This window comes from Melospiza georgiana, chromosome 1, assembly GCF_028018845.1.
Source record: "Melospiza georgiana isolate bMelGeo1 chromosome 1, bMelGeo1.pri, whole genome shotgun sequence".
NCBI lineage: Eukaryota > Metazoa > Chordata > Aves > Passeriformes > Passerellidae > Melospiza > Melospiza georgiana.
The window spans coordinates 149061809-149088273 of NC_080430.1; the positions used below are offsets into that span (position 1 = coordinate 149061809).

Consider the following 26465-nt stretch of genomic DNA (forward strand, 5'->3'; position numbering starts at 1 on the left):
TCTAAGGGCTTCCATCAACTTCTCAATGTATTTGCTGTGTTTTGGAGTCTCTGGAGATGACAACTCTGAATAATTCTTTTTCCTCAAGAATTTCCTGAAAGAGGGTAAAGCACCAGTTAGGACCAGGAGACTTCTGGACCTGGACTCTGGTCTGCTTCACTTCCATCCTTTCCAATTCCCAAGTTAGATAAAATGGGCTGTATCCCATTATATAACACTGCACTACCCATGCCACCAACAGTCTGTAAATATCTGGAGAAAAATTAAACAAAGGGAGAGGGACATATCCTTGACAGAAGGATAAACAGGTGCTCATGTTGCTGATGTACAGCTGAGACTAATTTAAAGTACAGATGAATTTTTATGGAAATCGTGAATTAAGACCAGAACTTATGGCTAGAGTCCCTGTCTATTTGGCTAGAGTAAGAGCAGAAATACCCTTTATTTGTTTGGTTAACTGGTATAGACATGGTCAGAGTAATGAAGAAACAGCAAATCCCTCCAACCCCAGACCACCCATTTCCACAACTTCTTGTTAACTGTGGAGCCAGTATAAGGAAGTTCTCAATTGCAATGTATGAGGCCAGAGGAAAGGAAATCAAGTCTACTTATGAATAACGTTCCTGAAACTCATTCTTAAAACACCTACAAAATGTCCTAGAATTTACTGATTTTCTGTCTTCAAGGTTTTGCTGTTTCAAGACCTTGTTTCAAGTGTCATTTATTTCACTGGTCAAAAAGAGCTCCATGTTCAAGGTCTTTCAGGCCATGATTGCTTTACTTCATAATTCTGTGTTCAATAAGTCAGGGATGGTTTTTATTCTTCCAACAGAAGGACAGTCTGAAGCATAGAATCACATAATATTTTGGGTTGGAAGGGACATGAAAACCACCTTGTTTCAATCTGCTTGCCATGGGTAGAGACAACTTTCACTAGACCATGTTGCTCAAAATCCCATCCAGCCTGGCCTTGAATATTTCCAGGGATAAGGCACCAGTCACAGCACTTCATATAGCTCATCTATTTTCTTGTAATTGAGCATCTTTTATTCTACTTCTCTTTATCACTCTCATCATGATTGCTGTGAGCTACATGGACAAAAAGGGTTAGGGAATTTCCTAATCAAGAACCACAGAAAATACAGACAAAAGGAAGCAAAGATTTTATTGACATTTCTTTACACAGAACACAAGCTACACAAAATGCCACGATAAAGCATATGTAGAAAAATAGTAGAATCATATTGGCACTGATGACTATTCATTATTATTATTATTATCATTATTATCATTATTATCATCATCATCTTATTATACAGGTTTCATCATAACCATAATAAATAAGCATTAAAATTTCACAGTGGCATTATAAGCTTTACATTCATGATCTTATTTATACAAGGGACCATGTCAGATTTCTTCAGCTTTTTTATATGGTCATGATTCAAAGTAGTAGATTTAAAAATTAAAAGCCCTTTCCCTTAACCTATAAGGATCTGTCCACAGTAATCCATTGACTTGATCCCTTGGAGAGGTCTGCATTGGTCTTAAAAGACATTACTTTTAAAACACATTTGACCAACTGGAAAATTGGCCTTAAAAAGAACTCAGAACATTTGTTATCTTGTGGTGGTCTGACTTTGAGATGCCATGGATGCTGCTGGTTGCCATTTGTTAAGATCTTGTGGCTGTATAAAGCTCTTCACCAGGTCAATCCACTTGCAGATTTGGTCCATTATACCAAGAGTTCATTTGACCAGCATTTCTCAGGATCAGACCTTTATTAAAGACTTTGTGAATGCTGTTGAGTCTGAACCTACATTCCAAGAAAATTGATTTGCATTTCCATTTTCCTTAAAATATCACAGAATTGACTCAACTTCACATGTTTCCACTTAGTGAGATTAGTTTTGGTTTTTTGATGTAAGTCTCACTTAAATTGTGACAGACATAGTTAAAGAAAATTGAAGTGTGTGGCAGTTGACAAATGTTCATTAGGGAAAGGGAAGTAAATTAGACAGAGGCAGACAGAGCATGTGTTGTAAATCTTGGTGTCTTAAAAAAAGCACAGATTTTCTAAGCTCTCAACCTCTAATTATTGCTGCTTCTGTCTGATTTGAAATAATTCTTGAGAAACATAAATGCCTCAATCAAATATAATAATGTCTCATTTAAAAGTTCACACTCTAGTGTCACATGATGGAATCGGCTGTACTTGTATTCAGACCACAGAAAGGGTTATAATTAAAAATACCATAGACTACTCATCTGCAAAGTTCAGCCTCAATATCAAGTTATTGTATAAATTCAAATTTGCAGAATGTTGTAGTTACTGTTACATGCACCAATTATATCATGCATATTGCTTGCCCTGAACAATCAGCCCCAAAGGAAGTACTTGGAGAAGGATATATCTCTGATGCTTTGCTTTGCAGCCTGTGTGCACAAACATGGGCATGAATCAAATGATAGTATCTTACATCCACTTTGCAGGAGTACAAATGGTTATCAAGTTCAGGGGCCAACCTCTTGATTTTGTATAATTTTTTTATGATTAAAAACCCCATACATTTGAAATGCTTCAAGCTGAAATTACTCGTTTGAAACTCAGCCCAATATTATTTGGCAGTTGCTTTTTTGAAAAAACCTCAAACCATATTATTTCACTCAAAAAATTTTCTAGCCTTGCCTTTGTTAACTAAAAATTGTAATAGTGTGCATATAGAAAACCACTTTCAGAGCTAATTATTTACAGGAAACAGCAGGGTTTAATTCCAAGAGGTATTTTCTAAATATTTAATAAATAGGTAAAAGGTAAGTCTGAAACACAGGCTAAGGATCTTCACAGAATTATGCTCCTGTCCATTGAATTCTAGTCCACATGCCAGTTGAGGAACAGTGAAGGTCCAATTTTAGGTGTTACCATTGAGCTGGGAATTAATCCAGCAGTGTTCCTATTAATCCATTTGAATAGATACTGTAAAAATGTGGTTACTTCTGCTGCCATTGTTAACTTTAACTAATAAAAAGTCAAAGTCTGATTTTGAGAGCTACAATTTTAACACACTTCGAAGAAAGTCATTAAACCAAGAATATGGTTCCAGTGTCAAAACCAGAGTAATTGTGTTTGTACATTTCATACAGGGAAAGATAACACATCAATCAAAACCTGCCTCAGAGATGTGTTTTGTTTGTAACACAAACTAGAATGTTTGATTTTAAGTGCCTGAATTTGCAGCATGGAACAGAGGGCTAAGAAAGAGGACAGAATTCAGCTAACTTTCTTTATTAGCTAAATTAGACTCATCAGCATAAACTTCCTCTAAACAAGAAAGAAGATCTCCCAACGGACAAGTCTTTCTCACTTAAGGCTTGTATTGTTCATTGAAGGTAATTTTGTATATAGAAAAACTTTAATTTTCTGATGTCTCAGATGCTGTGGCTAATTGTCTAAAAGTAATTGAAAGGTAGAAATTTAAGATCAGATTTTCATTTTTTTAAAGGACTGGAGTATATTTTAAGGGAGTTATAAATATGATTGATGCCAGAGTCTAAGACAAAAATAAATAGATTCATTGCTCAAGTCCAAGGAAACAACTTTTTGGTTAAGTTGTTCCACTTGTAAGGAATCTCATTATTAGAGACAAATCCAAGTAGAAAAATATCAACATAATTTTCAATTCACTTCTTTACTTTGTGTTTTGGAATATGCTGATCTGTGTTTTGACCTGACAGTTTTACCAAAAATCCACTAATATTCTAGAGTGATTTATTTTGATAAAATGCATGGGATTTTGGAAGGTGTTCTTTTTGATTTCTCTGTCATTACTGCCATCTCATTGGGGTATATTCCTGCCACATCCTAGACAGTAGAAGGGTTTATCTTTGCTTTCTCCTCAGTCTATCAGAGCTATATGTAGACTCTGACTCACCTGGAGACCCAAAAAGGAATGGGACAAAACATCAGCGCATGTTTTTTCTTGGCAAAACAAACACATTAAAAAAAGGAACACAAGATACTCCATGAATATTAGTGGGTTTTCAGTGGTGTGGGATTTTTTTCCAGACATGCAGGGGCTACGGAATACCATGGCTTGTCCAGACTTCTTGACTGATCTCCTTCATATTTCATAAGAAGATTTAACTGCAGAAAAAGGAAATAGCTAATTTCCCAAACTGGAAGCATAGTCAAATATATAGAAGACTAAAATTAGTAAGAGTGGCAAAGCTGATAAATCATTGATCTACCAACTTAAAAATGAATGCTTGGTTGAAGAGGATGGATGTCAAGGGAAATTAAGAGACGGTGACAGGTTTCCTATCTTAGGAGACAGAGCAGCTCAGTTTGACATGTTGCATTGACCACAGAAACCATGGGGGTGGTAGATAACACACATCAAACTCATGGCTGCTTAGATAAGCTTTGTCAGCTAATGGTGTGCCAAGAGGTTGACAAATCACTGCACAAAACAGCCTGTCTCCTCCAATGAGGTGGATGAAGCCAAGAAATGGCTCTTTCACAGGATGTGGATGAAGCCAAGAAATGGCTCTTTCACAAGAGCTCTTGAGGACAACCAATGTAAACTGTCCCCAAAAGCAACAGAAACCTGTTTGACTGAATGATCACCACCAGCTTCCTCCTAAGTATGCTGTGGTATGGAATATATACACTGTGTATGGGAACACAGGTTCACCTCCTGTGGGAAAAGACACCTTCTGTTTACACATGTATTTGGGGTACACATCATATGGGAGAGATTACATACAAGAACTATATTTATATCAGCATTTTTACTGAAAGTGATGACTCATTTTACATCAAAAACATCCCCACTCAGCCTTTCCCATGCATGTAGCTGCATATTTAATAGTGTCAGAAATGCCTTGGCCTTTCTGCACAGCTGGAAATGATGTCTTATTACGTCTTATGCACATAGTCTTACCCATTTAAAAGTAGCAAAGAGTAAGTAAGTGCTGGAACAGGTAGACTCCTAATAGCACTTACGCTTTCAGGAAGGAATGATAAATTTCTTAAATTAGTTGCTTGAAATATGGGAATTTTCAGCACAAAAAGCTGCTAGTAATGTAACCCCATTTACAAGATGAATAAAAAAAGCAAGGCCATCACAATATTCCAACCACCCACTCCAAAATAAAAGACATATACCGAAGACTGGACTTTCATGTGGAGAAGAGGGGGTTTTTTTGTTCTTTTGCATAACTTTTCTGTGTTTGTAGCTGATATCTTTCAAAGACTGGAAGGCATGGTGCATTGTAGCAAGAGTTCATTGTGCCATAGTTTCACAATTGAAGAGGCAGAAGATACTTGAAGACATGAAACTCCATGCAAGTAGCATAGAGACATTGGACTTATGGAATATATATGCATGTGTGAAAATCCATTTCAGAAAGATATGGTTAGGTTGCTACTCAGATACTCAGATAAGAGCATTTTGCAGCACTTCGGGTGAAAGTAGAGAATTGAATTTTCAAAAGCAAAGAAATCAAGTTTCAAGGTTGTAGCAGAAGTCAATTTAGTCTGACCTTTTGCATAAGATGAGTTTATACATATTTATTCTTTATGCTTCTGTCCTATGAGGGGAAGGCCTGACTCATCTGCATTTAAAGCATTCTAACTGTTTAACACTGATTAAACTCTTCTCATAAGCATTTCTATTCAGTGCACGGATTTCTCTTGGGGAAGTGCAGATGAATTACACAGGATTCCTAAAACAGAGAAGAAACATCAGCAGCCCTGGTCACACTGGGCTTCCTCAATATCTGTGCCCAAATAAAAATTAATTCAGAGGAGGATGGAAGATTCCAGCTGTGGCAACAGGAGAACAGCTCCATCTCTTTGGATTAAAGCCTCAGACAGGGAGAGGATGTGATGAGTGCCAGCAGCCAGAGGCACTCCTGAACAGGACAAAGGCACTAGTCTGCAGCAGAGCAACCATCCAATGCACTTTACCAGTTCCTGGTGCCTCTTAAACCCAGTTCAGGGTTGAGGAACTTGAGGGGCCCAACAAAAGGTCACCAAGATGGTGAGGGGGTCTAACACACAACTTCTGAGCACAGAATGATTTAGGCTTGTCTAGCCTGTCACAAAAAACATCAACTGACAAAGAGCAGTCTGAAAGCATGGAAAAAGAAGCTACAGCTGTACCAGAAGCAAGAACAGCCCCATGGAATAAAAAGGTGGGATAAAAAAAGGTAACAGAAAAAGCTGCAGCTCAGAAAGTTTAAATTGGATTTTTTTTTAAAAAAATTATTTTTGTTGTTTGCTTGGTTGTTTTTCCTAGGAGTGATATATAGCAGTTGAGCAGGTATTCCAGAGTAGCTGTAGGATATCCATCACCAGAGGTTTTTAATATCCAGCAAGAGAAATATATGGCTGACCTTACAATGAGATTCATGATAACCCTGCTTTGAACAGGAATTATACAGGGATACTTCCAGCTGCTCCTTCTGAAACAAAATATTCTGTCATCTGTAATACATCTGGATGGGTGCATGGCAGTCTTCATAAAGGACTGAGAAAATTGAGTGGAATGAAGGTGTGAGCACCATGTCCCACCCCAGGAGAAATGGAATGGCAGTGCTGGATATATTTGTGAATCTCTGTCTGCACAGACTTCACAGTACATGTAAGAGATGCAGTCAGGTCATGGAAAGGTGACCAAGTAAAAATGGGAATGTCTGGACAAAGAGCAGTAGTTTAGGGCAATTTAAGGCATCTCAAAGGAATTGCAAATTAAGGGAACCATGAACAAAGCCATGGGCAGAACCTTGAAGTGGTTATGTTTGATCCCAAAGGCAAAACCAAACCAGAGGAGAGTGAACTGCAGTTAATCAATCCCCCCATTATGAATTTCATTACTCCAAACATCAATGGTCTAATTTTTAATTCAATGGTTATTTGTCCTGAGACTGTGGTACTACAGCCATAAAGTAACTGCATTAAAGAAGATGAACACTAACTCAAACAGACCTGTATTTATTCTGGTTTATAGTTTAAAAACAATTCAATGATTAAATAAACACTGAAAATTTGGAGGAGGATGTAAATTTAGCAAGAAACTGTCAATAAAATAACATTAACTATCAAAACTGCTGAGCATGTGTGTTGAAATAAAGAAAAGCACTCCATAAGAGTTCTCTATGGACATGACCTTTTGCATCTAAATAACCAGCTGGAGTGAAATATGTCAAGCTGTTCTGATGACAATTTGTAAATGGAAATTTAAGTCCACAAAGAAAATAATAATTCAGCTAGGCTGACACATATTGGCATGCTGAGACTGCCTCAGAAATGTTCCATGACTATTCATTATATATTAAATTTCATGGGATATTTGCATAAGACTTCACAAGTGTCTAACCCTGGTATTAGAAATTCTCATCTTTCTCCTTTATCAACACTCTCACTATTTTAAATGCAGAGGTAGAAAGCAAGAGAAGTTCCTTTTTCTTTTTTAATATGCAAAAAGCACTGAAGAAAACTACAAATTCTAATGGGAACTTTTCTTGAATTCCCAGTTTTCACACTGTCTTGTGATAGCTTTCTGTCTCGAGTGTGGCTCTTTTCTGGCAAGGGAACAGTGAAGAGGATTGGTCAGGGGATATTTATGAAATGATTTGAAGTTAAATAGTGCTCAGAATTTGTATAGGTAATTCCAAAACTCTGTGCTAAGGTTTCAAGTCTTGAGAAAATAATCCTTTAAAGCTAAAAAATTTCAATTTCCTCTATTGTTAGTGAACAGACCTGATTTTGAAAACAAATTTTGATTTTAATTCATTAAAGGGAAAATGAGCATTCATTAGAGGCCAGAAAAAGACTCATCCCCTGACAGATTTTAAAGGAGCCTCATTCATATCATAAATTTCAGGTTTTGGTCAAGGTGTGAAGTCAAAGCTTGCACCCATGTATGAAAAATTGAAGTAATCCAGTCCACAAATGCTGACCCTCCACTTCCTGTTGATGTCTTAGACACCCAGAAAGTGAGTCTCATTATAAATTACCTTGATAAGGAGATAAATAACCCTAAATGCTACCAAAGCACAAATCAGGATCACTCCTGCAGATTTTCAGTAACACCCACCTCTCTTTACTGACTGCAGATAGAAATTAGGCCTTTGATTTTAGTAGAACAAATTCATTTTGCAACAAGTTTTTATGCACAAATTAGATGAGTAAATTAAACAGGACAAATTCCATAATTCTCCAAGAAGAAAAAATTCCAGAGGATTCGGGAGATGGGGTTTTCTTTTTCCACAAGATTGAAAACCAACTCCTTGAAAATCCTTAGCCCAGATGCAGAAGGAACTTACTATTCTGTCCCTCATCTACACACACTTAGTCAATGCTGCAATTTCTCTCCTTCGTTACTTTAAAAAATCCATTTCAGAAGATATTAAATTATTTTCAAATTGGGAAGAAATGGGCTCTAGGAGATGTAAAATATCAGAGAAAAATTTATTCAGCTATTAATAAAGGCATGAGCATCGAATTAAAGATATATAGATATTATATGGATATTTTATAACCACACTGTTTTCAAGTACTTAAATTCATTTTAACATTTCAGTCCTCTTAAATGTTATAGTCTGCTTCAGGAACTTCTTGTCTTTCTTCCATCCCTCTGTCTTTGTCTCTGTCTTTCAAAGCTTTGACATCTTCTGGCCCTGCTCCTCTTTTCACATGGGCTATCACCTTCCCCTCAAACAACTTGCTCATCTGGGCTACAGCCCACACCTCACCTCTGATGCCAGAAAACCTCAACAGCCAAATGCACTTCACCTGCTGGAGATCCTTCTCCTTACTAGTTTTAAGCTTTTTAGATGCTAAAAAAAAATCAGCCTTAGAATGCTGGGTTTGTTTTTTACTTAACTGAAGAATCCTTTAGAATTGAAGGGAGTTTCGCTTCCAATACAGCTGACACTAATATTGACAAGCTATAAAAGAAAAACAGGTTTGTCCCTCTGTCCAAGGTCCTGAAAAACTCTTACCCCCCCTATGAATATGAGTACTTCACTGAAGAGTTTAAGCCCTGCCCCCAGAGATAGAGGAAGCCAAAGGGGATTTGTGTAGTTTGTGGGGAAAATCCTTGCAGAAATACTGCAAATGTACTTAAATGTATTTTAAAAGGCTTTATGTGAAAGGACAATATATTGAAATTCCAAAGGTTGTGACAGAAACAAAGATGCTAATTGGGCACTTTGCTAATTTTTATGAGGATAATTCTTGCTGTACATTTCTTTCCACGAAAAAATAAGTCCATGCTGATGACTATACTTTGATGAAGTCCAAGAACTTATATAAAATTTATTTTATAATGACAATGCAGATTTCTTTGCAGTATTGTCATACAGTTGAGTGGATTTATAGTACCTAGAGGCAATATCCCACTAAAAAGAATAAAAGAAGAAAAAGTGAGGGAGGCTATTCTGAGAACTTAAAATGGAAGCTCCACTAGACCACTACTGCCAATATACCCCACAATGTTCTGCCAAGGATGATAAAATCTGTGTCTTGTCATTTGACAGGAATGATACTTCCCAGATTTTTATGATGTTCCACAGGAGCTTTCTTCCATACTGCACAAGATGTCAGTTATGTGGACCTGATCCAAGTCTATAAACAATCCAACTCCAACTCTGAAATCTGACTGAGCCATCAAAGGATTGTATATTAATAGGAACCCTGACACCTTTAGGTATATTTATCCATCAGTCAAAGCACTGGTGGGAGTACAGAACACCAAAGTGAACTTGGAAACACCCATCACCTCCTGCACCAAAGCAGAGACCTTTTCCCATGTCCATTCTCTCAGAGTCATGCAATCAGAAGTCTGGGAATGCTGTCCAAAGCACAAAGCAAGGCAAGAAGCTCCCATATGAGTATAAGAACAGCTACACTGGTTTTTTGCCAGACCCAGGACTGTGAGAGCTGGTGAGTGAGATCTGGAAATAAGCAAACTTCTTTGAATAGACTGTGTACATTCACACAGCAGGCATGTATATAGGTGTAAAGTCACTTCTTTCTAAATGTTTTTCAAAATTTTCAGTTTGCAGACTCATGAACATTTTCTACAAGTGGACTAGTCCCTCACACAGCACACTGGAGGTTGCTTATGGTTAGAAGTTGCTTTTTTTTCCTGTTTTTCCATATAAGAGTACTACTCCTGGCTCAAAAGGGCTGCACTATATAACAGCTCAACCTCCATGTCCCATTATATTTAAAATTGTGTAGACAATTTACTGAGGAAGAAGTTGTGATATGTCTGTGCAGCTGGCACTAGACTGCTGAGGCCAAAAAGTGAGAAAGAATTCCCAAACAAGAAGTGGAAACCACATGTTTCCTGATAGAAGTCGTTTGTTAACTGAGTAGAACTGACTGTTAACATTTAACAGTCAATCTGTAAGGAAAAAAAGAGAAAAAGAGAGAGAGAGTGAGACACAATAGTATGTACCTATTTAATTCAAGTACTGAGGTATTGTTTAAGAAACTTGTCAACATTGAATCACACCATGAAAATGTTCCCATAGAATTTCTGCCTCTATGAGGGCACAAGGATTTTATGTGTAATACTTCTTTTCAGGTGGTTTAGTCTCACCTTTTGGTATTTACCTTCTGTCTCCTTCCTATTTTAAAAACATGCATCAGTTATCAAGCCAGCCTTTTTTCTTTACCAGCATAAACTCTCTTCTTGAACTAATTTTGTGGTTTTCACTTTTTTTTCTTTTGAGAAAAAAATTACTTTTACTCTTTGCAACTACAAATATTTCCCTGTGGTTGTGATGTATTTTGTTTTCATTTTGTATTCTCTTATTTCAGAAATCCCCACCATCTTGATCTTATTTTACTGATAGGAGTCTTGACACCTAAACCCAACTGTGTAATTTTTTATAGTCATTGCTAGAATATATGGAGACTTGTTCATTTTCATTTTTAAACAAATTGTAGTTGTTTTAAAAAATTGCCTGCCTTCTAAACAAAAATAATTGTGAAGAATTATTGACTTTCTCTTTTTTCAAAAAACTCCTGTGACATTGAAAATTCATGAAAATGTTATGAAAATGCACAGAAAGTGATCGAAATTTGTTACTTTAAATCTGATAACTTTGTGATAAAATTCCTACTATAAATTTAATGAAAAAATTAAAAATTGGGAAATATGTTCTTTTTCAAAACTCTTAAAAACAACCTAGATAACATTGCATGAATAAAGTTTTAAATAGTTCAACCAGCTGTAACCATATAATAATTAGGACTGTATACAGCAGTGCAAATGGGCATTAACAAAGCATGTAGAGAGTATTGCAGAGGATCTTAAGACATTCTTGTATTTTTAAAGCTTTCCACACTCCTTACCATTCTATATCTCCAGTCTTTATTTTTCCAAATATTTGGGGTTTTCAAGCTTATAACTGGCTAGACTGAATTCCATATCAGTGTAATAAATAAAAAAAAAAAAAAAGAAAATTTTTGGAACAAATGAACTTAGATACAAATGCAAACGTAAAAATTTTAACTTTAGGATTGTAACACAGTCAGTTATGATCCTCTATAAACGTAAACAGAAGAAATGTTAACAGATGCCACTGATATTTTACAAGTAATCCAATATAGTCCTCTTGGTTTGGCAGCTTGTAACACAAATTAATTCTTCCCAAACTACAGTTGGGGCTTCTTTTTAAAGACAAATATCAATATTTGTTCATTCTATGTAAAATATTTTACTTCTTTCCGTTATTTGAATGTACAATTTGTATGTTACAAAGTATTACCATGGACCCATCCAAATATTTTCTTCCATCAAACAGAAAGACTGAAACTTTCATAAATGGTTTTCAGACTTCTCAGTTCATCACAAAGAAGGTGTTAACCTGAGTTCACATACACTTTTTTCCTTGTGTGTTACCTACCCCAAAAGTGCTACAAATGTAGATCTTTGTTAATACAGTAAATCAAGGACAGACAAGTTCCTGGTTTAATATTCAGAAGAAATGGGAATTATATTGGTCCAATCACATTTAGAGAATTAACCTTCTTATTCTGATTCTGTACTTCAGAAGTGGCTCATGTCTTTATGTGGACAAAAAACATAGAAACTGAAGAGGAAAATTTATTTCTTCCAAAAGCACCAATACTTGGAAGCTTGAATGCCTTAAAGCCATAGCACTTTATTCTCCAAAGGAGAAATGGAAATGGAAAGTTTGGAAGTCCCACCTGATCTCATTTCTAACATTGCACTCTGTTGGCTAAGGAAGTGTCCTCCACCCAATGGAAAGGTTGGCCTCTGTTACCCCGTACTTCAGGCACTATTTGAAGTAGTTGAGTCCTGCCACGAGGAAAAACTTCTCCAGGAAAAGTTCGGAGTCCAGCACGGCAATGTGGGCAGCCCGGCCTATCAACGTGTTGGCGGTGTTAGGCAGAGCGTGAAACACGTTGTGTCTGATCAACGTGCAGTCCTTGGCCCCAATCAAAGGCTGGAGAAGGTTGTTGATCATTTCTGCGTAAACAGGACCTGAAAAAGGGTTGAGATATCACAACTACACACCAAAGGTCCCAGATCCTCTCTTTTCTTCCAGTGTCATTTAATTACAGTCTCAGTAAGAAGGAAAATGGAAGCAAGGCCAAAATAAATGAAAGAGACAGCAATCCAGTTCAAAGATTTGCCAGGTATACCAGAGTGGTGCTCTGATATATGGTTTCTTCAAGCTAGGTCTTATAAGCTCTTGGAGATTTATATCACACCCAAGATAGCTCAACTACCTTAGAAGGCATAAAATCAGCAGGATGGCATCTGTGGTCATGTTGGAAACAGAAAAGTTTTAATAAAAGGCAAAATAAAAAAAACTCTTTACAGAGAAAGCCTGAGCCAAGTGCAAAAGGTTCTTGCTCCTGGTAAAATACCCCGCAAAAGCAATTAGTTTCTTTGTTCTCTTCCTTTTCTAATAAATTGCTTAGGTGGGACTTTCTGGCTTCTGTCCAATTGGCTATCCTTAAGTTTGAGGTGAAGTCCCCAAGGTCCTATGAGGTGTCTTTTTACCTAATTGAGGAAAGAAACATCTGGGCTTTTTTCCTTTTTTAGGAGACAAAGGATAGTTTTGTCACTCCATCAACATGGGCCACATTCAGCCATACAGTGCTCATCTAATGGAGGCACTGGCCATGAGGAGGGGTCTGCTGAAGCTGCTTAGCATGAGCCTGGGACGTCCTCAGCCTTTCCTCTGTCAGTGAAGAAAATGCTCATGCTTCTTTTAAGGGAATGGGGTTGGACTCATACTGGCTATAAATTCAAATGTGAGAGGGTCTGGCATGACACAAGTCCATTTGGATTTCTCTGCTGATTCTAATGCAGGAAAGGAATAATGTAGAGATAGTTGAGGTGTTTATAGGGGCAGAAACAATGGCTCAGGAAACATTTGCAGATAAATGATCTGATGTATTGATAAATGTAATGATCTCCCTCCTATTAGATAAACATGTACCCAAGGAACAACCACTGTAGGTGAGTTGAAGAATTTCCTTTTAATTAATGTCTGAAGTAGGTAGAAAGAGCTGTCATTTAAGTAAGAGGTGTGAAGGCAACTATTTTGGTTATTGGGCCTGTGTGTCTCTTTCTGCTTCCAAAGAATATCTCCATTTCTAAGTAATCACATATATGAAATGGGTATGAAATTGCACTGAACATTATTCCTGGATGTGGCATCAAACTGAGGCCATAAAACATTTTATAAATGAACAAGACTGCTAATAACAAAAGCAATACACACAACCTGAGCTCACAGGAGGGCCTCTGGTGGTGTGAGTCCTGATGTGTTTTACAGATTTTATTACAAAAAATATGATTTTAGATCTGTCCCTTAAATTATCTTGCAGTCATTTAAACTCTATTACAAACAAAGGGAAACCCTCCTTACTTTGTATGTGTTGAGAAAGATTTCATTATGTGAAAGAAAGGGGAGACAGTACAAGTAAATCAGTAGACTACATTAAAACATTGTCAAGAGCTAGTCCTATCACCTAAAAAAAAGTTAGAGGGAAGGGGAGGAAGCAGTAAGAAACCTTTGATTATGACCTGATTGAAATTTGTTTTCATCAGGAAAAGAGCTTCTTGAAAATCTTCTTTTATTGATTTCAGTAATTTCCTGTGGGAAATGAACACTTTCTTCCTTATCAAATAAACATTTCAGTTTTCATCATGTTGATGAAAAACCTTTCTAATATAATGACCTCAGTTGCACAGAAATGCAATTCTTCAGCAGCCTTGGGAATATATAAAAGAACTTAAACATACCTGTGTGTCTGTCCTTAAGTGCATTTTTGCACATTTCTATTCTTGCTGAATGAAAAGGTACGTATCTGTCTTGGGGTGAGGCCACTAACACAACATTTTTAAAGTACTGAAGACCTGTGGCAAACATATTAAATACATTAATCACAATTAAGCACAGTGATGAAAAATAATACATTGTCAGCATGATTATTTCATGTTCAAAGGCTTTTGAAAACCTACAGTGCAAAATAGATTATAATTATTAAAACATGCAACAGAATATTAAAAATATTCATAACAGCTTATACACATTTATGTTGCTTCTGTGAACTATTTGTTACTTATCAACACACATATTAATTGTATGTCAACAAGGAAAAGTAAGGACTGTCTGTAAAAAAAAACTTCCATTAAAACCTTATTCTTGCAAATATTTATACCTCTAAACAGGATCAAGTTCAAAAATAACACCATAAATTAGTAAAATTCTCAAACAAAATAGAGAAGAAAAAGAATTGCTATAATATCACACTGTTACATTGGTGTTGAATAAGTCTTAGGGTCCATCCAGTCCCTGTATGCATCGGTCACTTGACAAATCCACACTGCTGGTACATCAACTGAAAACCCTAAATCCTGCCTCTTCCCTGGAGCTAATGGGGCCGCTGATGAGCTCCTGCTGTTTGACCTGTCTATGGTCACTTGAGTTCTCCATCACCCACATTTAACAGAAACGCAAGGAAATGGATATTGATGACATAACCTACTTGTTCAGAGAATATCCTGAACACAGAAGAGCTTTGGGTTTGTCCTTCATCTTTCCCTCTCTCTTATGGGAAAGGGGTCCAGAACCAGAGCCTGGCTGGATGGGGCTTTTAGCTGCCTGGTCTAGTGGAAGGAGTCCCTGCCCATTGCAGGGGATTGGAGCCAGATGATCTTGAAGGCCCATCCATGTCTCTATGATTCCACAACTATGATTTCTAGACTTTCATAGAAAATCTGACCATTACCACCACAATGAAAAGTCCTGCTGGCTGCCTTTACAAAACCTGTCTTAAAGTGTTTATCATTTTCTTCTTGTGCCATCAAACCAACTGAGTCTGCAAATTCAGTCTGAAGTAAAAGATAGAAGCCCCAGTGAGTGTTACCATGACTAAAACCTTGTGTGAAGAGGTTCAACAGGGAAGAATATTTTATTGTGGATTTTGTTTTGATTTTTATTTTCACAACAAGCATGAGGAACATTTGTTAAGGAGATTGAAAGGTAGCAGGGACTTCTACTTTAATAAGAAAGCCAGAAATTGTGGAGGCTTAAAGAGTCATCTGGCAATGTAAGCACAGCACAGCTTCTGGCATTTCTCCCTCTGTAGGTTCTCCCCACCTCTTTTGGGAGCAGAATGCCAGGGTAGGGACATCTCTCTATAGAATGAGTATGCCAGCTCATATGTTCACATATGGACATGTCTATATCTTCAGATATTTTGCCTAAGCATCTATCCAGGTGATTCTGACTTTACAGACAATTCTCTTCACATTTAAATTTCTGCTTTCTCCACTTTCAAGGACAGCACATGCATTTATAGCCTCTTATATCTCCAGTCTACCAAGCTAACAAGCAGCAAATTGCTTTGACTCACTACACATGCTTGGGAATTCATTGCTTGGGAAGTTAAAATGAACTTTTTGTGTAGACGCAATTTTATTTGAACTTGACAGTAGTAAAGCAGTTATCAACTATATTCCATGGAAATAAGAACTAGGGAATCAAAGGGAAAATTCAAATAACACCAATTTACATCAACTTCCTGTCATTGACTGAGTTATGTAGCATATCTGTGAGATTTAGATGTTCTATTTATATTAACATAGTCTTTGTTTCCTATTACAAAAGTGTACAAAAGTATCAGAAAAGGATTAAACTTCAAGTAGTGACCTTGTCACTACCTACTTAGCACCAGTTTGCTCACACTCAATATTAAAAATAACTTAAAAGAAAACAACTGCTTCAACAGAAGGATCACGCTTGCATTCTTTTCTCAAGAAACACCTGATTTATTTAATTTATTCATGACAGACTAAAGAATAGGAGAAAAGATTCTCTATTCAGACATAATTTTTCTAGTGTGAGGCCATACATCTCTGTAGTACAGAAGTGTCAGTATAGACATAAATAAAATTTGCTCTTCATCTCACAGAGCCATATTTCCCAGAGACAAGAGATGTTAAACTTACAAAAAAATAATAAAAAAGGAAAAATGGGTTTCATGCCATAGCATAAATTAAGGAATGATGGCTGGTCAAGAATGATGTTTCTTTCTCACAGAATATAAATTCAGGTGCATGTTTACTACAGCACGAAGGTCTTATTTAACGCTAACAGTTTGGCAAAGACGTTATCTAATAACTTTCACAGAAAAAATGTGCAGATGAAATTGATATTAGATTTTAGACAGGGCAGCCCTTCAAAAAAGCATGTTTAAAGAAAGATCATTAACAAAATGCAGATTTCCTTAGCTCCCTGGAGAATAGGACAATCCTGCACAAGCCCATGGAATAGCCCTTGGCATTTGCAAGTCTCATCAAGCCCCACTCACCCGTTTTTTGGCTGAGCTGATAGAGGAAACACTTGCGTAGATCCGCATTGTCCCTGAAGGTCAGTTGCAAAAGTGACCCTGATTTTTTTAACTTCTGCATTAGCCATAGACCTGGAATGAAAATTGGCGCATATTTTTATCCTTCCTAAATCATCAAGCAGGAGAGTTAAAGACATGTGCCTATAGTAAGGATAGCACTATAATTTTCTAGAAGTCTTGTTTGTTCTTACACTCCTAATTAACAGGGAGAAAAGTCTAAGGGTCTCACAGGATAGAGGCAACAGTTTTAAACTAAAAGAGGGTAGATTTAGGCTACATATAAGGAAGAAATTCTTTATAATGATGGTGGTGAGGTGCTGGAAAAGGTTTCCCAGAGAGGTGGCAAATGTCTCATGCCTGGAAATAATCAAGGTCAGGTTGAACAAGGCTTGGAGCAAACTGTTCTAATTGGGGATGTCCCTGCTCATAGCAGGGGTGGAACTAGATGATCTTTAAGGGCCCTTCCAACCCAAACTATTCTATGATTCTGTGGTTGTCTCATGGTAGTCAGAAAAATATTCAGGAAGACTGAAACGTGGGACATTCCAGTTCCATAATAATGTCTCTTTTTCATCTCCATCTTTTTCATGGAGATACCTCTCTTTATTTGCAACAGAGAAGTGGGAGACTAAGTGGAAACTAAGGTTCATCTCTCACTGTTGCACACCCCTGAGCTTTCCAGAGAGAAATATGATGGACCTTGTAGATATTAAAAATTAAATTTGTTTTCTGAAGTTTGAAGGTTTGAAGTCTTCATCAAATATTTTCCCAAACTTCAAGGTACAAGTCATATACAATAAAATCCTACATCCAGTTGTTGCCCTCTCATGCACTCTGATGTGGACCACAGCCAGTCAACTTTCCCATCAACTCTTACCTGTACTAACCAAAGTGCTGTTGTTGTAAAGGGTTCCCAGGTGAGGCCCAGAGAGGGACAGGAAGGTATGTAGCTTGTTGAGGTAATAGCGAAACCTGGGGCGAGTTAGTACAGATCGAATGATGACATTACCAAGGGAATGTCCAATAAAACTGTTGGGAAAAAAAGAATTACATTAATAGGAAACCCATCTGTGTTTCCTTTGAAATAAACACAAATGGCACAAATGGCTCTAGAGGGAGGACTCTGTCAGGACTTTCAATAAGATCCTTTAGTTATCATTTAATGATTTTTTTCAGCCTACAAGATTCTCTTTCATAAGAATCTTTCGCTTTCATTCTCATCTGTACGAATGTAAAAATATCACTGATTCAATGGCTTTTGACACAGGGCACTTTAGGAAAAGCTAATTTACTCAATGTTGCTCATGTAACTCAAACAGTTGCACACTATTTGCTATTTAATAAGGCTTACCTTATTCGGGATATGGAGAGGTTGTACAACTGGATATGCTGAATAATTTCATCCAATAATCGGTCAGTCATTGTATCAAAATCAGCAAATGTATCAGTCTGTTGAAAAATTAAATGAGTTCATGAATTAAAATACATTACACTTCTTGCAGACTGATGTTATTTTTAAAGTCAAATTCAAGCAGAAATGTAAAAAAACAGTGCAAATTTTCTTTTTACATGCTCAAGGGGGAAGAAGAGAAATTTTTATCGGTCTCCAGTTCCTATTTTAAACTGAAGTTCTCCTTTGAGAGAGGTTGCTGAGTGATTCCAGAATCATAAGTATGGTGCTAAAGCAGCCTGACTGGACACTGGTGAGAGTTGCCAATACTCAGCTGCTCTAGATACCAAGGTCTGCACATGAAAGAAAAGCTTTTGGCATTTAGGATTCAACAGATTACTGCAATAAAATGCTTTACATGATTATACTTTGACATGAGGGTTATGTTGATGCTAAGGATGTAATCACAAAATTATTTGGCCATCTCAATCAAATGCTGTGTGTTATTTGTTATTCAACAGTCATCAGTAAGAGAATGAGTGCGAGAGACAGACGAATAATTTGTTGCTTGCAACAGTACTGCCAGTTGTGAGACAATAAAACAAACAATATATTTCCAGTCTATACAATTACAGGCAGATCTTATTCAGAACTTTATAATTTGGCAATCCAACAGGACTCTAAATCAAACTCCTAACTAATGAGATGCCACAAAACAATCATCAAATGTTGGAACAGCTATTCAGAGTAAAGATATGAGTAATTAATGCTTTTGAAACATATGAGTAATTAATGCTTTTGTGACACAACTCATCTTGCTAATTGCAGCTCTTGCACAGGAAAACATGTCGATATTCACTTTGCAGCACAGACTTAAAATAAATGTTCTCATAAACTAAAAACAGTCCAGTAACCTTCTGCCTGTTTGTTTTGTCTGCATTGATAATTAATGATTTCCTCCTAGGTTCATTATCGCAAACCTTTCATGTTGTTTAAAAGTGCAAGAATATCAGCCTGAATGTTAATCATAACCAAAATATGTCAAGTGTCATATTTCACCTGATTATATCTCCATTCTTTACTATCATTTCAGCCTGACTGAGCTTGTCAAATGCATCACAAATAAATGCCTAAAAAAGTGGTTTGAATTTTTCTCTATAAAGCAAACCAGCTAAATGACTGGTTTCTTGGGTCATTTTCAGTGTGGTTCTCAGAGAAGGGAAAAACATTGATGAGATGCTTTATAACATTAAAATAGCCATCAAGTCACCTAGGTTCCACTTCCAGTGCTGTGAGAACTTCCCCACTTTCTCAGACAATAAGATCTCTAAATAGCTTCCATTATGGACTCTGGAGAAATACAAATATTGTATGTTTCATTCTCTGAAAACATTCTCTTCTCTTGGAAGAGGCCTTGATGGAAGTGTGAAGTGGTCTCCTGACTATTTTCACCTTGCTTACATTCACTCTCCAGTTCTGCTGCTGACAGAGCTGCGTGCTGGAAGTGGCAAGTTCACACAGGAACACCAACCAGCCACTTCAAAATATAAAAGCTTTTGAACAAACAAGGTTAGAAAGTTTTAACTCAGGTTTCTCAGGTACTCATAAATCAGAATAATGTTTCTGACTGCACAATGGAAATCCTTATCTTGTGCATAAAGTTAGGCCTTTGGTCATAAATATGGCTCCACTGCCAAGCAAAGCACAGGATTCATTTCTGTTTCTCTACCTAGACCAGCAATCAATTTTTCTGGAAGACATTTCTTTATCATTCAAGGATATAAATCCCACAAACACTGCAACAGGAGAAACAATGGCTGATGCAGCAAAGAATCTTTCTCTTTCATTCTCAGCAAAGGGAGCTGACACCTGCTGGATATTCCACATCCTCAAAGAATTTAGCACCACTAAACTTGCTGCTTTCTGTTGCTGCTGTGTTGCAGAGGCACCAGGCTGCCAAGTTTGCAAACTGGCAGGATAAATCCATTTTTTTCCTCTAAGGTCTAGTCCTATTACTTCTAATGTCATTGCCTTTGACTTTAATGCCAGGGATATTTTCCAATAGGTTTGAACACCCTATCAAATTAGACAGGAATAGAACCAAGCCTTTGCACTAAATGCTACATAAAACTCCCTGAATTCCCCAGGGCTTTTGTTTCACTCAGGTGGTGAAAAGGCTTTTGCTGAAGGCACTATTTCAGCAATTGAAAGGAAGACAGAAATTAGCTCTGTTCTACCTGATTTCTTTCCGACATTAGGAAGTCCAGTTTTCCACCAGGAAGTCCCAGTTCAATAAAAGTCTTTACCAGCCGCAGATCTGCACTGTTACCTAGGAACAAATGGTATTTTATAAGATGCAATCCAACAGAAAAGTAACCAATATATAGTTAATTTAACACAACAACCTTGACACCGTGGAGCTCTTGCTAAGTGCTGCTAAGAACATTATCACACCTCAGGATCATGCATTGAAACAGCAAGAGAACAGAAATTCCCACAGCCTGCCCAGGTGGGCTGGGCCTCACCTGCTGCTGTGGGGACTGCATAAATAGTGGGTTAGAAAGGGCAAAGATCAGGTCCAGAATAAATCTGCCCTCTATTTGCTGAATAGCAGAAGTAAGACAAAAAGACAACAAGCTCAGGTGAGGCCCCCAGGGACACCTCAATACCTGTGCTGGGCTGTAGGGCCGTACCTTCAGATGCAGAGTGGCCCATCTCATGTATTCACAATTAGAGCTGGTGCTCAAATACTATCAGACTCCTAATATTTTGAGAACTGTCTCATTCTGTACTAGGAAATTCCAAAGTCTTCTGAAATTTTTGTGGGTAAAGAAAGTACCACTACCTAATGAGAAGGGCATTCCTGCTACTGAGATGCTAAATGGCAAACAGTCCTGGCACAAGCCAGTGTTTGTTTTTCTTTTTCTGTTTTTTTAAATATCAGAGCCTCTACCACTTTTCCTCTGTTGTTTCAGTGTTAACATCTACACCTTTCTAATTGATATTGATAATTTGCCAAGAGAAAGTTTACATTTAACATAACTGTTTCCTGCTTAGAAAGCATATACATTAAAAACCCCAAGACCTGCTTCCTCTGCAGTGAAGAATGACTTTTATTCTCTCACTTTATAAAGTCAGCCTCTATCTAATCTATGACAGTGTTTTGGGGGTTTAAATAACATTTCCCTCCTGGGGACATGCTGCAAAACAATCAAGCATCTGTGGAAAGACAAGGAGTTACTGCAATGCACTCTTCCTGTTCACAGGAGGACTGATGTGCTTTGGTGTATATTGCTGTTAAAAAAAAACCAAAACAACAAAAACCAAAAAACCAAAACACAACAACAGATAGCAGGACCCCATATATTAGCAGCAATATTTAATATTCTCATGGATTCTTTATTACAATGGACGAAATAGCATAATAAGGAATAAATACCTAGCTAATACAAATACTTAAATTCTCCATTCTTTAATACTTGCTGAACATCTGTCCTTTTTCATAATTTACACCAAAATGACTTACAAATAGCAATTCTTCCTGGCCTTACCATCCAATCCATGGACACAGACAACCAGGTGAATTCCATCTTCCAAATTTTCTTCCTCTTCCTCTGGTGGAAAATATGGGATATCAGAAGCTAGTACAGATAAGTCACTGTACAGAAATCCTTCAATCTTCATTTCTTTTTTAAATTTTTCTTTGGCCTGATAAAAACTGGAGAATACATTAGTTAATCACAATAGAACTGAGTGGTCAGCAATAAACCTTCAAACTAGAAATGAGGAGGCTTGTCTTTGCAAGAAATTATGTTTTCAACTTTCAAGTAGAGACCTGGATGCAATTCCTTATTTATTAGGACCGAGAGAAGTCAGAATGAAGGGAATAAACTCTGTTTCTTTGTAATTTGTCTACATACCAAAGGGAAAAACTAAAGTGCATTAGCAAGTCACAATTGCCAAAGGAATGAAAGAGTAGCAAAAAATAATATTCTGGTAGCTCATAAAATGAGACTGAGGTACAGAATTAACAATTTTGCCTCTTAACAATGTCATTGGCCTTATAGGCACTGAAATGCAAAATGTATAATTTTTCTACCATCAGATGCACTTATAGTCAGGTAGAAGGTCCTTTCACTTTTCCTTACGCCAGAGTTAAGGGACGCACCTCATGTGGTAGATATTTTGGGGTTAATTTGATTTTAGATTATTTTGAAACAATTTAGTAGAATTTAGAAGAACATCTCAATGCTGAAATAATTAACACCTTTCCTACTAAAGGTCTAAATTTTGACACTCAATTCATCCTGAAGCATTCTGCTGCCTGAAGATGCCAAACTCTTCAACGGCTTTTTTACTCATTAAAACTTATCCAGATAATTTGGGAATCAATAGTCAAAATGTAAGTGCAGAATTAAGTAGAAAACTGGGAAGGACAAGCTTTGGACATATAACCTTTAAAGCTTGGGGATCTCTTAAGGCAACCTGATATAATCACAGAATCATTGAGATTGGAAAAGACCTCTAAGATACTCAAGTCCAATAATGAGCAACTACTTACATCAGTCCAACTAATTTTAAGGGGACAGAAGAATGAAAAAAATAGCTTTTGGGCCATGAATCTGGAAGCCTTGAATTCATGTGGATGAATACATGCTCAAATGTTGTGTTTCACAATGAGGAAACAAATTCTGTGCTTAGATTTGTCAGGACTTAAGCATGGTGTATAAAACTTCAGGACTCTTTCAAAAGAATAAAAACAAAATCTTGGGTTGAAAATGAATGTACATGCAGACAGCCAACATTTTGGGCAGCTGAATGGACTGAGAAATTTCAAAGCTACTGTTTTTCATCAACACAGAAGAGACACCCAACTACACTGGACAAATATAAGTGCTAGTGTGCCAATCTGTGAAACGAGCCCATGTGACGTCAAGGTCACAATGCGGCACTTTTGTATTGGGCAATGAAGCAAGAAACAAAAACAATGCCTCTTCTCCAGCTATCCATGGCTTCAATTCTCCCACTCTTCCAGTTTGAGAAGGTGAAGTTGAGACAAATCAGCCAATCTGAATTACCCATTTCATAGTTTAGCTACTGAATGGAATTATTAAAGCATAGGAGTAAAACAGTCTGTGGCACTTCCACAGTGAACTATCAGGGATCGATACTCTGGTGTGCATAACCTGGATTTCAGGAAGGAGGATCAGCTCTCAAAGATTACTTAGATACCTAAATCCCACTGCTTTTCATGAGAATTAAAGACCTGATGTCTCTGGCAGTCTCAGTCTCCCTGTGTTTTCATCCTTCCTGTCTATTTAGATTATTCATTCTATATGAACCATTTGTCTGTTTGGATTATTTATACTGAAATTCCTCAGGCAACTGTCTCAAATGCAAGCTTCCTGTACGCCTAGTGCATTAGGGTCCTGAACTGTGTCAGGTTCTCTCAGCATTACAGCTACATTAATGAAGTAATTCGTTATTCTTACTTCAGCATCCTTTCGTTGGTCTCTTCGTCCATCTCGTCCGAATTAGGACAGACGACTCCGAAGGAGCCCAGCGGCTGGCGCGTGATGGGGAACGCGGCCTGCTTTGCCGAGGAGCCCGCCATGGCAGGGGTCTCTTTGAGCACGGAAGAAAAGGGAAGACAGGTGGCTGTGCAAGAGATGGACATGTTAACCACATCAGCAGCCTTTCTGCTTTCCATGGCCACTCCCTCTGTCGCGGCCAAAGGAAACCCGGCGCCGTTCACTACAAGTTTATTCTCTTGGCTGTTGGGCTCCTGAGGACGTTCAGCCTGGTGGGCCCCTGATGCAGGGTCTGCTGAGGCAGGTGAGTCATTGAGCTCAATTTCTTGCAAGCCCTGCATTTCTGCACACACTGCTGGGCTCCCATCAGCGAGGGAGCTGCCACGTTCTCCTCGCAGTGAGCCAAATTCAGTGGAAGTGTCTGAAGGAGCTGTAACAGGATAGCAAAAATCTGGTACCACTTTTATGCTTTGTGAAAAAATTTCCTCTCCTGAAATTCTAATATTGGAAGAGCCCTGTTGTACTTTTAAACTGTCCGGCTTAAGTTTATCCTTTGGATCCTCAATGCCTGTGTCAACCTTATCTACATTTTTGTCCAAGTAATTACAAGCCCTTGGTGTTTTTAAGCTGCACTCACCATTGCTCTCCAGTGACAGGCACTCAGAGACATTAACTTGGAGCTGCTTCGGACAGCTGGGTGGTCTTGTATTTTCCAAACTACAGCAAGTCTCTGGAAAACCTTTCTCCTTGTTCCCTTGTAACTCAGTGTTACTGCTACTGTGTTTGAGGAGGGGATTGGCATGTCTTCTGTGTTCTATTTGTCCACTTTCAGTGGTCATTTGACACTCAGAAAAGTCCATGATTATTTTTCCATCTTTATCGTCTGTTTCCATGCAGCTTCTTAAGTTGTGATCTGAATCTCCTGAGGTGGCTTCGCTGTGTTTTGATATATCCACCTCCTCCGGGGGCTCCTCTGGGCTGCTGATCTGAGGGGCAGAGACAGATTTGGTCAGCTTGGTAAGCTCCACTTCCCGCTCCTCTTCCTCAAAGGGCAAAGAGCTGATGGATGTGAGCGATGCCTGGATACCACTGGGCAAGCTGGTGTTGCTTTCCGTGTGGCCACCCTCCAGGGAGTTCCGGTGGATGGCGTGCCTCCGGACCAGGTGGTGCAGGATCTCTCGGTCACTGGGCAGCTCCAGGGCGCGGCTGCGAGCATCAGACCATGCCACCGAGCTGGGTTCACTCTCAATGCCTGAATCAGATATTATAGAGGAGGATCTTTTTATGACCCCTGAAATCAGGGTGAATTCTTCACTCTCCTCACTTCTTGGCTCCTTTGTGGCTGATTTCACTTCACAGCTGTGGGAAGGCAAAGCTTTCAAAACAGGGAGATGAGCCTTGGTGTCTGCATCCTCTGGCTTTCCAAGACTGGTCAATTCATTCAGTGCAAGCTCAGATGAAGTGAAATTAGTTTCAGGATGACCAAATTCATCTAGTTCATGTATTTCAGCGCTGTCTTCCAAGCCATCAGTTCCACATGCTCCACACTCATGCTGAGCACTGACAATAAGTGTGGGCTCACGTTTGTGAGAGTCCTTATTGCTGGGTACTGTGTCTCCACAGGCAACATCTGCCCCGAGTCTATTACCTTTTAATAAAACTTCCTCGGATGTTTTAAGGTCTTCTGATATTTGTTCTGTATTGCCTGGCTCTGAGTCAGAAATAGTTTCCTCTCTTGAAACAAAAATATTTTCAGGTTTCCTTTGGCCTTCTTTGTTTATTGTACATACCTGAGATGTAGGGTGCTGGTTTAAACCCTTAGCAGCAGCTTCAGTACTGCTGTGTAGGCATGAGGGATTCCTGCTTATCCTGTCTGTGTGTATTACAAGAGTGTCTTTTTCAAAGTCTCCTTTCATTACTGCAGGGGCATCATCTGATGCACAGTCTTCATTTTCCAGTTTTACATCCACTTGAGTATTTTCAGAAACCTCAAAATCTGGGAAAACTTCCAAATTCTGATCTAAAGAAAGAAAAGAAAGAAAGAAAGAAAGAAAGAAAGAAAGAAAGAAAGAAAGAAAGAAAGAAAGAAAGAAAGAAAGAAAGAAAGAAAGTATTACCTGTAAGAGCATAATAAATTATCCCAAAGAATTGGGAGATTTTGAAAACGGATTTTAAACTCTAAAATATTATTCTATAATTTTACATTATAAAAATTATACATACATTAAAGGCATATTACAAATGCACATGCCAGAGTGCGTTTAAGAATTGCACTCACTGAACAACTATAGTTAGGCAAAAGAAGACAATATTAATAAAATACACTTTCCTCAGTATAGCTGTACCTATACTTTTGCTTTTAAGACTGTAGGTAAGCAAAACAAAATGGACACTTCTTTGTATTCCTGGTGTCATTCAATATTGTTCATGGTATAGGTCTTACTTTGAAGCAGTTTAGTACTCAGTTTAATAATTTAAATATCTTTAATGCACATTGTCACAATTTAGGCAGTAGAAAAACTGTGGAACAGTGAAGATTTTGTAACACAGACTATATTCACTAGACACCTATAGTATTAATACATATTGCTTCCTTGGTAAGTTTAGAGGTTAAATGAAAAGAAAA

At 37.8% G+C, this 26465-nt stretch overlaps 1 protein-coding gene across 3 annotated transcripts in view; it reads right to left on the bottom strand.

The window, feature by feature from the left end:
• Positions 1 to 1140: 1140 nt before the first annotated feature.
• FAM135B (family with sequence similarity 135 member B) overlaps positions 1141 to 26465 on the bottom strand; it is a 205910-nt gene continuing 180585 nt past the window's right edge. Inside the window, exons 13-21 of one of the 3 annotated variants that reach the window (XM_058037054.1) lie at positions 24477 to 25859; positions 23801 to 23966; positions 21860 to 22026; positions 20546 to 20637; positions 18270 to 18367; positions 17796 to 17947; positions 16880 to 16990; positions 14307 to 14420; positions 1141 to 12530 (exon numbers count right to left, since the gene is read on the bottom strand). In XM_058037054.1, coding sequence (XP_057893037.1) covers positions 12325 to 12530; positions 14307 to 14420; positions 16880 to 16990; positions 17796 to 17947; positions 18270 to 18367; positions 20546 to 20637; positions 21860 to 22026; positions 23801 to 23966; positions 24477 to 25859 — 2489 coding nt within the window. In that variant the 3' untranslated portion in view covers positions 1141 to 12324. Of the gene's footprint in view, positions 12531 to 14306; positions 14421 to 16879; positions 16991 to 17795; positions 17948 to 18269; positions 18368 to 20545; positions 20638 to 21859; positions 22027 to 23800; positions 25860 to 26465 lie in introns of all 3 variants that reach the window. The other 2 variants (XM_058036972.1, XM_058036880.1) reach the window with 2 other exon arrangements.